At 44.5% G+C, this 13,113-nt stretch overlaps 1 protein-coding gene across 4 annotated transcripts in view; it reads left to right on the plus strand.

Moving 5' to 3' along the window:
* Window positions 1–12,486, plus strand: part of LOC139175319 (serum amyloid P-component-like) — a 71,089-nt gene extending 58,603 nt beyond the window's left edge. For all 4 annotated transcript variants that reach the window (XM_070766367.1, XM_070766365.1, XM_070766366.1 and 1 more), the window contains exons 2-3: window positions 1,498–1,704; window positions 9,072–12,486. In XM_070766367.1, the coding sequence (XP_070622468.1) occupies window positions 1,641–1,704; window positions 9,072–9,691 (684 nt within the window). In that variant the 5' untranslated portion in view covers window positions 1,498–1,640 and the 3' untranslated portion in view covers window positions 9,692–12,486. The remainder of the gene's footprint in view (window positions 1–1,497; window positions 1,705–9,071) is intronic.
* The last annotated feature ends 627 nt before the right edge of the window (window positions 12,487–13,113 follow it).

Raw genomic sequence — 13,113 nt, forward strand, 5'->3', positions numbered from 1 at the left:
GGGCCGCAGGGGAAGAGCCTTCTCTGTGGCGGCCCCAGCCCTCTGGAACCAACTCCCCCCAGAGATTAGAACCGCCCCCACCCTCCTTGTCTTTCGCAAATTACTTAAGACCCACCTTTATCGCCAGGCATGGGGGAGTTAAGATATTCCTTCCCCCTAGGCCATTACAAGTTGTGCATGGTATGTTTGTGTGTATGTTTGGTTTTTTATAATAACGGTTTTTTAGTTGCTTTTATTAATTGGATTGTTCATGTTGTTTTACCACTGTTGTTAGCCGCCCCGAGTCTGCGGAGAGGGGCGGCATACAAATCCAATAAATAATAATAATAATAATAATAATAATAATAATAATAATAATAATAATTTTAACAACCATGTAAAAACGGAGCAAGCAAAACTCACATCACATTTCTCAGTTTGCAACATAAATTTTGGGGCTCAATTGTGGTTGTAAGTCGACCTGTTCTATAGAAGGACTGGCATAGGATTTTACAGTCCTTTGAAAAAGATATAGAAATAGCAATAACAACAACAAGAACGAGGTACAACGACATGCTATATATATGCAGTGCACAGCTTCAAACATAACTCTTTCCCCCAATTTGTTTTTAAACAAACGATGGAAACCCCCCCCCCTAAGTTTTATCTTTTATTGAAATCCCTGACTTGTATTTTATGCAATTCCCCTGAAATCGTTACGAGACCCAAGCTGAGAAACATTTTATCGAAAATCAGCAAAAGTAAATAAAATGAGCAGCCTTTATCTACAAGGAATAGGATTCTTTAAAATTAGCTAAATAGTTTAAACTGATGAACCAGATTATAAACAAGTTAGTAGAGGAATAAAACTGGGGTTTTATATTGCAAGCGGCTTTATTGATGCCATGACCGTTAAAAAAAAAGCATTTATGGCCCCTAGACCTGCTGGCAGAGATAGGTCTTTGTGGCTTTATGGAAGGTCAGCAGGGTGGGAGCAGTACGGACATCGGGGGGGGGGCGGGGGGCGGCGGGACCCGGAGAAGACCCACTCTGTGGGACCTAACTGGTCGCTGGGATTCGTGCGGCAGAAGGCGGTCCCTGAGATAATCTGGCCCGGTGCCATGAAGGGCTTTATAGGTCATAACCAACACTTTGAATTGTGACCGGAAACTGATCGGCAACCAATGCAGACTGCGGAGTGTTGGAGTGATATGGGCATACTTAGAGAAGCCCATAATTGCTCTCGCAGCTGCATTCTGCACGATCTGAAGTTTCCGAACACTTTTCAAAGGTAGCCCCATGTAGAGAGCGTTACAGTAGTCGAGCCTCGAGGTGAAGAGGGCGTGAGTGACTGTGAGCCATGACTCCCGGTCTAAATAATATAATATACCTCTACCCAGGTAATGGTTAACTAATATATATTATGGCAATTAGAAAACATGCTGTGATGCAAATACTTCCTCGTGGGAAAGTCCCAGGGAGTAATTGATGTAAATACTCCTCTGTGTTCTGCTCAAGAGAAATATCTGAGGAATGTCCCAGCAGCGTCACCATTTGAAGAGCTGACTTAGTCCTGAGAGGAGAACACGGCTCTTCAGAGATTGGCGTAAGAAACCTGCCCAAAGTTCCTGTGGCCGATCAGTTCCTCACCGTCCACCAAGATGGTCCTCCTTCCTTCCCTTCTGCTGATCCTCGCCTGCCTGCCAGGATCCTTCGGCCAAACAGGTGAGGCTTAAACCCACGTAGGAGCAGCTCCACCGGTCCATGAAGGGTCCCCTGGTGTCCAGGAAGCTGGGTGAAATCAGTTGAGCTTTCCCTTGGCGTGGCTCTCAATGGGGCCGTTGGATCTTCTGTTCATGGCAGAGCTTGTTGGTCGGGGAATGTCGGATGGTAAGGCTGTGGGTTGGTTTCCACACAAGACCCTTCTGAGGGGGCTTCAGCCAAAGCCCATGTAGTATTACCGTGAGTAAAGAGGCATCTGAAATCCTGTCCACCCTTTTCTCCCTTCCTCCCTTCCTCCCTTCCTCCCTCCCTCCCTTCCTTCCTTCCTTCCTTCCCCCCTTCCCTTCCTGGTTGGTCAGGGGGAACATCGGATAGTAAGGCTGTGGGTTGGTTTCCACACAAGATGGCTTCAACCCATGCCCAGGTAGGAGTCTCCATGAGTAAGGAGGGACTTGGACATCTGTCCACCAGCCCCTTCCTTCCTTCCTTCCTTCCTTCCTTCCTTCCTTCCTTCCTTCCTTCCTTCCTTCCTTCCTTCCTTCCTTCCTTCCTTCCTCCCTCCCTCCCTCCTTTCTTTCTTTCCTTCTTCCCTCCCTCCCTCCCACCCTTCCTCCCTCGTTCCTTTCCCCTTCCAATACCCTCTTCCCTCCCTCCTCCTTTTTCTCTTCCCTCCCTCGCCCCACTCCTTCCTTCCTTTTCTGCTCTCTTCTCCCTCCCTCCCTTCCTGCCTTTTCTCCTTCCTTCCTCCCTCCCTCCCATTCTCTGCCTCCATCCCTCCACTCCTTCCTTCTTTTCCTCCTCCCTCCCTTTTCTCTTCCCTTCCTCCCTCAGCCAGAAGAAACTTAGGACTCGAGACCGGCTCTCCTGCTTGGCCCCCAGACCTCTGGGAGTGTCCAACGTGTGATTCAAACCCACCTCCCCTGCCCCCATTCCTTGTAACATAGAAACATAGAAACATAGAAACATAGAAGTCTGACGGCAGAAAAAGACCTCATGGTCCATCTAGTCTTCCCTTATACTATTTTCTGTATTTTATCTTAGGATGGATGTATGTTTATCCCAGGCATGTTTAAATTCAGTTACTGTGGATTTATCTACCACGTCTGCTGGAAGTTTGTTCCAAGGATCTACTACTCTTTCAGTAAAATAATATTTTCTCATGTTGCCTTTGATCTTCCCCCCAACTTATTTCAGATTGTGTCCCCTTGTTCTTGTGTTCACTTTCCTATTAAAAACACTTCCCTCCTGGACCTTATTTAACCCTTTAATATATTTAAATGATTCGATCATGTCCCCCCTTTCCCTTCTGTCCTCCAGACTATACAGATTGAGTTCATGAAGTCTTTCCTGATACGTTTTATGCTTAAGACCTTCCACCATTCTTGTAGCCCGTCTTTGGGCCCGTTCAATTTTGTCAATCTCTTTTTGTAGGTGAGGTCTCCAGAACTGAACACAGTATTATTCCAAATGTGGTCTCACCAGCGCTCTATATAAGGGGATCATAATCTCCCTCTTCCTGCTTGTTATACCTCTAGCTATGCAGCCAAGCATCCTACTTGCTTTCCCTACCGCCTGACTGCACTTGAACTGAGAAGAACCTCTTCTTCAAGACGCCCTAAAAACAGTCAACGATTCTGAGTTGGATGGCTTTATTTACTTGCTTGCTTGCTTGCTTGCTTGCTTGCTTGCTTGCTTGCTTGCTTACTTACCTATTTATTTATTGGATTTGTATGCCGCCCCTCTCCGTAGACTCGGGGCGGCTAACAACAATAATAAAAACAGCATATAACAATCCAATATTAAAACAGTTAAAAACCCTTATTATAAAACCAAACATACATACAGACATACCATGCATAAAATTGTAAAGGCCTAGGGGGAAAGAGTGTCTCAGTTCCCCCATGCCTGGTGGCAGAGGTGGGTTTTAAGGAGCTTACGAAAGGCTAGGAGGGTGGGGGCAATTCTAATCACTGGGGGGAAGTTGGTTCCAGAGGGCCGGGGCTGCCACAGAGAAGGCTCTTCCCCTGGGTCCCGCCAAGCGACATTGTTTAGTTGACGGGACCTGGAGAAGACCCACTCTGTGGGACCTAACTGGTCGCTGGGATTTGTGCAGCAGAAGGCGGTCCCTGAGATATTCTGGTCCGATGCCGTGAAGGGCTTTATAGGTCATAAACAACATTTTGAATTGTGACCGGAAACTGATCGGCAATCAATGCAGACTGCGGAGTGTTGGTGTGACATGGGCATACTTAGAGAAGCCCATGATTGCTCTCGCAGCTGCATTCTGCACGACCTGAAGTTTCCAAACACTTTTCAAAGGTAGCCCCATGTAGAGAGCGTTACAGTAGTCGAGCCTCGAGGTGATAAGGGCATGAGTGACTGTGAGCAGTGACTCCCGGTCCAGATAGGGCCGCAAATTTTTTTTTTTATTATTTATTATTTTTATTTATTCTTTGTCCAATATACAATACATATGAGAGAGAATATACATTATGAATATATATATAAAAATAGGAAGTAAAAAGAAGGGAAGTGGATAGGAAGAGAATATATATAGGGGAGAGAATATATAAGATAAAAGAGGTAAGAAAAGAGAATTGGACAGGGGACGATAGGCACATCAGTGCACTTATATACGCCCCTTACTGGCCTCTGAGGAATCGGGAGAGGTCAATCGTGGAGAGTTTAATGGAGAAGTGTAGGGGATTGGGGGTTGACACTATTGAGTCCGGTAATGAGTTCCACGCTTCGACAACTCGATTGTTAAAGTCGTATTTTTTGCAGTCAAGTTTGGAGCGATTGATATTAAGTTTGAATCTGTTGTGTGCTCTTGTGTTGTTGCTGTTGAAGCTGAAGTAGTCGTTGACCGGAAGGACGTTGCAGCGTATGATCTTGTGGGCAATACTTAGATCGTGTTTTAGACGCCGTAGTTCTAGGCTTTCAAGGCCCAGGATGGTTAGTCTATTTTCATAGGGTGTTCTGTTTCGAGTGGAGGGCTCTTCTGGTGAAGTATCTTTGGATGTTTTCGAGAGTGTTGATGTCTGAGATGCGGTGTGGGTTCCAGGCAGATGAGCTGTATTCGAGAATGGGTCTGGCATAGGTTTTGTAGGCTCTTGTGAGTAGTGTGAGATTGCCGGAGCAGAAGCTGCGTAGGATCAGGTTAACAACTCTGGAGGCTTTTTTGGCGATATTGTTGCAGTGGGCTTTAGCACTTAGGTCATTTGAAATGAGTATTCCGAGGTCTTTTACTGAGTGTTGGTTGGTAGTGAGGATTTGTTTATTCAGTTCATATAAGTGGTTTGGATTCTTTTTGCCGATGTGGAGGGTAGAGCATTTGTTGGTTGATATTTGAAGTTGCCAGGTGTTGGACCAATCTGAAATGAAGTCAAGGTCTTTTTGAAGAGTGAGTGTGTTGTCGGTGGTGTTGAAGAGTTTCACATCGTCGGCAAAAAGTACACAGTTGCTTACGATATTATCGCAGAGGTCATTGATGTATAGGATGAAAAGAGTAGGACCTAGTACGCTGCCTTGGGGAACGCCGCTTTTGACAGGGACAGGGGAGGAAATGGCGCTTCCGATTTTGACAACTTGTTGTCTGTTTGACAAGAATGCGGTAATCCAATTGTGGAGGAGTCCTGAGATGCCGTAGGATTTGAGTTTTAGGAGAAGTTTGTCGTGAACCACTGAGTCAAAGGCTTTGCAGAAGTCGATATAAATTGCATCGATGAATTTTCCTTGATCAAGGTGGGTAGTCCAGATGTTTTTGCAGTGGAGTAGTTGTAGGTTGCAGGATAGTTTCTTACGGAATCCAAATTGTTTTTTTGATAGTAGGTTGTTAGATTCTAAGTAGAGAGTGATTGAACGATTTATAATTGATTCCATGATTTTACAAGGTACACAGCATAGTGATATGGATCTGTAGTTGTCAACTAGTGATGGGTCTCCTTTTTTGAAGATGGGGATGACTACTGCTTTTGACCACAGTTTGGGGAGAGTGCTGGTCATGAAGGAATTTTGGAAGATAATGCTTAGAGGTTCAGCTATGGCAGATGAGAGTTTTCTTAGGAAGTATGCACAGAGACCATCTGGACCGACAGATAGGGAAGGTTTGAGATCACGGATTGCTTTTTCAACGTAGTCTGTGGTGAAGATGATTTGGCTTAGGTTATTTAATGAGTTAGGAGTGCGATTTGCGAAGAGGGGGAATGAGTTATTACTGTTAACAAAAACGGAGCCAAAGAAGGAGTTGAAAAGATTTGCTTTGGATGGGTCGTCGTGGTACTCTTTGTTGTGTGGTCCAATGAGAGGTGGAATAGGTCTGGAGTCGTTAAGTTTGTTGTTGACGAAGTTGTAGAAGGCACGGTTAGATTTGGAGCGTAGGAGGTTTTCCTCTTGTTTACTGCGGTAGTTCAGACATTCTACTTTTATTTGTTGGCATATTCTTCTGTAGCGGTTTTTAAAGTTGTTTACAGGACCTTTTTTGTTTCTACGCCAGAGGGATCTTTTTTTGGTTTGTAGTTTCTTTAGTGAGATGGGAATGTTGTTTTTCTGTTTTCTTCTAGGAGGAGTAATTGGAACATACAGATCTATAAGTCTATTGATTTGGAGTAAGAACGTGTTGTAGAGGTCATCGATGGAGATGCAGTTGGAGAAGAGGGATTGCCAATTAATAAATGAGAGACTGACGTCTATGAGTTCGTAGTTAGCTTTCCTGAAATTGTACTTAGGTGACACGTTGTTCTGTTGAATGTTATGATGGCGTAGGTTGAGGTTGAAGTTGATCATACTATGGTCGCTGTTGGAGAAGAGTTCTATGATATGCAGTCCATAAATAGCACTTTTACTATTGCAGAAGATGAGGTCGAGGCAGCTGTTGAGTCTGGTGTTGTTTAATACTAATTGTTCCAGTCCCAGGCTGGTGACGGTGTTGTAGATGGCGGTATGTATAGGTTCGGTGGAGCATTCGTTTAGTGTCCAGTTGATGTGTGGTAGGTTGAGGTCACCTAGGAAGATGATGGGGTAGGGGCAGGAGGATGCCCATGTTAGTAGGGAAGTTAATTTTGATGCATGGGAAGTGTCATAGTTTGGAGCTCTGTAGCACAGTAAAAAGCGGAGAGTGGTGTTAAGGGAAAGATCGCAGATTAGGGTTTCAGGAAGGAATAAATCTTGTGCAACTTGAATGTTTTTTAGATTGAGTGAGCTTTTGTAGAATATGGCTACACCACCTCCTCTGCGGGATTCGCGGTCGGACCGGAAAACCAGGTAGTTATTTTGTGTAATGATGGAGTCAGGAAAGGAACAGTTGAGCCATGTTTCGCAAACAAAGATTATGTCAAATAAGTTGGTGTTGAGCAGAAGGAGGAATTCTGATAACTTGTTGATTAAACTTCTTGCATTGATTAGTTTGCATTTGAGGTTGTGTTTGAGTTCAGGAAGGGGATTGGATCGCGTTGAGTTGTGGCAGGATTGAGGCAAGGTAGTAAGGGGCGCATTTTCCTATTCATTGCTGGAGGTGCTGGGGAGGTCCGATTGTTGATGTGGGATGGTGGGTGGAGAAGTGTTGGAAAGTTGTGGAGGGGTAGTGGGTTTGACGATGAAGGGAGGGTTGTAGGTTTTGGTTCTGATGCAATCAGAGCGGTAGTCAATGTAGAGGTTATTTTCGCCGAGTTCGCACCGTCTCCTGAGTTCGACGCGTAGTTCCCGGGAGCGGATACGTTGGAGTAATGTTAAGTCAGGTCTGCATCTGAGTTTGTTGTATTTGGTGTTGTTTCTGGCAATGGTGTTCATGGTCCTGATGAATTGTTGTTTGGAAGATTCGTTAGTGCAGACTATTCTGCACAGTCGGGGAGCCGTTGATCCATCGCTGTACTTTAGTGTGGGGCCGCTTCTGGAGACCTCTAGGATGACATCAGGGGTAATTATTTGAGGATGTTGATTGTGGATTATGTTTTGTATATTTGTTAAGTCAGTTTCCCCGTTTTCCTCAAGGCCAAAAAGGATGGCATTGTGGCGTTTTTGTGCCCTTTCCATGGCATCGTTCACCAGGGTGGAGATGTCGGTGGTAGGGTTTAGAGGAAGAGGTTTTGGTGGTCTGGGTTGGGAGTATGGTGGTGGTGGTGGTGGTGGTGGTGGGGTGCTGCAGGGTGGTTGATTAGGTGTTTTGGTGTTCGATACTTTCGGTATATGCTTGATGGGTTTTTGAGACTGCAGATAAGATTACTTCGGATAAATTGTCGAGTGAGATTGATTTGGGTGTGCAGGATGGGCAGGAATAGTAGAATGAGGGATTGTCGTTGAGGAAGGTGGCAACATGTTTGTTGATGTTAAGGCAAGTATGGTGAGCCAATTTTTTGCAGGATTGGCACTTTGTGGTTCCTTCTTGTGTATTTACATTAGTGTTGCATATAACGCAATTGTTAACAGGAATGTTTACTAGGTTTGCTTGGGGTTTCTTCTTGGAAGGCATTGTTTGGGGGTGAAAATTGGAATTCTGTTTGAAGATTCTGTGAGAATCTGTAGGAGATGGAAGTGGCTGCAATGATATTTTCAGCCACTAGATGGGGTTGGAGCTTCTGTTTGAAGATTCTGTTAGGATCTGTAGCTTTTGAATGGAAGTGGCTGCAATGTTATTTTATTTTCAGCCGCTAGATGGGGTTGGAGCTTCACTGCAAGCTGGGCGATTTTAGGTTTATGAAGGATAGAGGTTTATGAGGAGCGGAGCTGGTCTTCAGCCATGAGGTAATGGCGGCTGTGGGGAGGGAGGTCGCCGAGGGCTTGTGGATTATTTGCTGGGGCTTCAGAAGCTGTGGGGAGACCTCCTAGCTTTTGGAGATCTCTGTAGAGTACTCCTGACTTAGCTGGTGGGGGGGTCCTGGCGCTGGGGCTCTGGGCCGGTTTCACGCCAGGCAGATAGTTGGTCTCCAATAGGTGGGTAGCTGGGCTCCCGGTAGGTGGGTGTGCAGGGGAATCCTTGAGGTGTTGGGGTCCCCGGGGATCTGCACGGCGCTAGGGCTCTGGGCCGGTTTCGCGCCGGGTAGTCAGCTGGGCGTCGGGGCTGGGTTCAGAGGAATCCTCTAGGAGTCTTGGTCCACGTGGCGCTGGGGCTCTGGGCCGGTTCCGCGCTAGGCAGGCAACAGGCGTTGAGGGGAAATCCTCAGGGGAATCCTCGTGGCCGGTTATTGGGCACTGGGCAGGTTTTAGTACTCACCCTCGGGATTTTCTTTATTCTTTATTTTTGTGATTTTTGATGTTTTTGATGGGTTTTTTGCCGTTGTCTGTCGGAGCAGCAGTTCCCTCCCAGTGTGACATCAATCAATGCTCTACAAGGCTGATGTTTTGCTAACACAGGATCCCTTTTTGTCCCCTGCTAGATCTCTGGAACAAGGTCTTTGTTTTCCCAACACCATCTACCACGGCCGCTGTGGATCTCCACGTCTCCAACCAGGAGCCCCTGACTCAGCTGACCGTCTGCTTGAGATACTACACCCTCCTGGCCCGTCCGTATGGCCTCTTCTCTTACGCCACCCGCTCCAGCGACAACGATTTCCTGATCTACAAGGCGCAACCCAACGAGTTTTCCGTTTACGTTGGCGGCTCAGTGCAAACGTTCAAGGTTGCTCAGGAGGAGAAGCCGAGCTGGAAGCACATCTGTGTGTCGTGGGACTCCACCAAGGGGTTGGTCCAGCTGTGGGTCAACGGGGAGCCCCTCCCTCGAGTGGGGCTGAGAAAGGGCTACACCATCAACCCCGGGGGCTCCCTCGTGCTGGGGCAGGACCAGGACAACGTCGGAGGGGGCTTTGACATCAACCAGTCCTTCGTTGGGGAGATTTCGGACGTCAACATGTGGGCCCGGGTGTTGAGTCCTGCGGAGGTCAGGTGGTCCAAGGACAGGATTGAGTTTGCTGGCCCTCTGATTAACTGGAGGTCCATAAAGTACGCCGTCAAGGGCCAAGTCTTTCTGGAGGATTTTCTCCCTCCTCAAAATGAATGAGAAAGAAAGAAGGAAAGGGAGGGGAAGGAGAGGGGAAGGGGGGAGGGAGGAAGGAAAGGAAAGGAAGAATAGAAAAAGAAGAAGAAAGGAAAGAGAAGGAAAGGTAAGGAAGAAAGGGAAGGAATGGAAAGAAGGAAAGGAAAGGGAAAGAAAGAGAAGGAAAGGAAAGAAGGAAAGGACAAGAAAGGAAAGGAAGAAGGGGAAAGGAAAGAGAAGGAAAGGAAAGGAGAAAGGGAAGGAAGGAAAGAAGAGGAAAGGAAAGAGAAGGAAAGAAGGGGAAAGGAAAGAGAATGAAGGAAAGGAGAAAGGGAAGGAAGGAAAGAAGAGGAAAGGAAAGAGAAGGAAAGAAGGGGAAAGGAAAGAGAAGGAAAGGAAAGGAGAAAGGGAAGGGAAGGAAGGAAAGAAGAGGAAAGGAAAGAGAAGGAAAGAAGGGGAAAGGAAAGAGAAGGAAAGAAGAGGAAAGGAAAGAGAAGGAAAGAAGAGGAAAAGAAAGAGAAGGAAAGAAGAGGAAAGGAAAGAGAAGGAAGGAAAGGAAAGAGAAGGAAAGAAGAGGAAAGGAAAGAGAAGGAAGGAAAGGAAAGAGAAGGAAAGAAGAGGAAAGGAAAGAGAAGGAAAGGAAGAAGGGGAAAGGAAAAGAAAGAGAAGGGAAAGGAAAGGAAAGAAGAGGAAAGGAAGGAGAAGGAAAGGAAAGGAAAGAGAAGGAAAGAAGAGGAAAGGAAATTTCCTTTGGGGAAAAAAATCTATTTCTCTGCTATAGCTCAAGTAGTTGTTAATGAATTACAGGCAGGTGATCTGTGTTTGAAAAGCAATCTATACCAATACAATTATCTTTCCTTTTTGTCTTTTTTCTAAAAAAAAATTTGATTTAGTTATTTACGTTCAAAAAGAACACACTATAACACAAACAATTAGAACAAGACAGAATAATGACATACAATATATACATTTATACCTCTATTATTATTATTTATTATTATTATTTATTAAATTTGTATTCCGCCCCTCTCCGCAGACTCGGGGCGGCATACAAATTTAATAGCCTCTAAGGTTATCATACAGTAGTTTATATCCACAATCGATTCATGCTTATTCGTGAATTAACATAATTCTATATTTACACTACAAGATTTACTTAATAGGCATAGTTATGGTAACTCAAAGTTAATAAAGTGATATATGTACTGATCTGTCTAGATGAGCCATGAGCACTAATTGAAAGCACAGACACACCCAAGGACAATATAGCATTGATATATATTGCTTAAAAAATGTCAAGGTAAAAATGGTTAATAGTCCAAGGAATATTTTAGTCCATTCTGGCAGTGTTCACAGACTAATGACTCTCAGATAAGAACAGTCTCGGGCGGGAATCCGAAAGCTCATAGAAAAGTCTCTTTGAAGTGATTCTGTCAATCAACCAAACTCACACATCTCCGTAGCCTCTCCAAAGAAGCAGATTCCATGATTTATAGCTGACTTGCGGCAGACATGCTCTTTAGACCCTGGAGCGCACACCCTGCCATTATTGTAACGTCGTCCATCACACTGACTTCTCACGAGATTTTCCCTTATAGAGGCACAAGGCGTGGCCAAGTGTTCTATAGAGCTATTCACACCCAAACCTCTTCCTTTTCAAATAATCCTGCCTGGACTTGGTTCTGCGCACTTTTGCTTCTATAAGTGGTTTGTCATTGTTCCCTGATTCACTCGATAACACCTCCGGGGGTACCACAATCTCTGGTTGGCTTTCCCTCTCTAACTCCTCATCCTCTTCACTCTCAGAGTTGGGTTCCAAGATTGGTCTCGGATACCAATACGCATCTGTCTCTCAATCTTCGAAATTCATGATCAACTGAGCAGGACGTTAACCAGCTACAACATGTACTGCTAAGTTAAACGTTTACAAATTCCTTTTATTTTCTCCTTTCAACCCTGTAAGAAAAATAATCAAGTCCCTTTGCCTCCTTTGCCTCATATAATCCCTTGCCTGGCAAAAGGGTAAAGGGACGAGTTATTATGAAATGATTACTGAGAAATGTAGTTTAGCATACTGATTTAAAATTAGCCTTTAGAAAGCTTGATAAACGGGAGATGTGGACATCTTAATAAACAGAATATGTTTGCTCTAGTGGAGTATGATAGATAGAAAGTGAGGGCAGGTCAGAAGGACAGTAAGAGGGCAAGTTGACCTGATGACACATAGGTTTAAACTATAAGTGATTGATTAACATGGTTATCTGTCGATGTTGAAAAGTACCAAAAAAACCCCTAAGGCAGGGGTCCCCAAACTTTTTACACAGGGGGCCAGTTCACTGTCCCTCGGACTGTTGGAGGGCCGGACTATTAAAAAAAACTATGAACAAATCCCTATGCACACTGCACATACCTTGTTTTAAAGTAAAAAACAAAATGGGAACATACTATTTAGAGGGGGGAGAAGGTCTGAAATTTGTATATTTTTATGTTTTGTTTTTAATTTTCTTTTGTTGACATCTGATTGGCTATACAAGGTTTCCTTGTCTTATGAAAAATGTATAAAGAAAGAAGGAAGCCCTTTGGCATAATGGTTAATAAGTTGCACTTTTTGAAGGAACATTAAGGAGGAAATTTAAAAGAAAATGAATGTAACTGGATGACAAAATTAGAAAAAAAACTTTTGCAACTTTTTTGATGATTGATATTAGTTACTAACAAAATACTGCATTTTATTCATGGGAAATTAGATGGTGCACTGTGTTGTTTGCATGTATGTTGAGAGAAAAAATTAAAAAAATTACACCCCCCCCCAAAAAAAACAGTCCTTCCTTCCTCTGCCCCTCCATTCATTTCATTATTCCTTTCTTCTTTCTTCCTTGTCCCCTCCATTTCTCCTTCCTTCCCTCCTTCATTCCTCTCCACTTCTCCTTCCCTCCCTCTCTTTCCCTTTTCTTTCTTTCTCTCTCTCTTTTCCCTGTGCTCTTGTCACTCACCGACGGGCCGGATAAATGGCCTCAGTGGGCCGCATGTGGCCCGCGGGCCATAGTTTGGGGACCACTGCCCTAAGGGATAAAGCCAAAAAGATGTAAAAGCTTTCCATAATGTGTTGATGGATGACGGAGTGACCTCATAGGGGGAGTTCAAACATAGGCATAAGAAGATGTATGAAGATACTTCATTTTGTACCCAACAGTTATCTCAGTGATACCCTTCCATGGTCCGATATGTAGATATTTTTTTTAACAATATTTTTTTTTCTTTTATTGTTCGGGACTCCTTAAATTATTCTCACAAAGCCATCTGTAAAACACACTCCAAATTTCACCGTATTCCGAATCCTTCTTTTCATTTAACCCCATTGTCCTTTTATCCGATTCAGCACAGTCCCAAATTTTCTGAATTATTATATTTTCAGTTGGTACATCTTTTAGTTCTCGGTATTGTGC

This window comes from Erythrolamprus reginae, chromosome 13, assembly GCF_031021105.1.
Source record: "Erythrolamprus reginae isolate rEryReg1 chromosome 13, rEryReg1.hap1, whole genome shotgun sequence".
NCBI classification, from domain to species: Eukaryota; Metazoa; Chordata; class Lepidosauria; order Squamata; family Dipsadidae; genus Erythrolamprus; species Erythrolamprus reginae.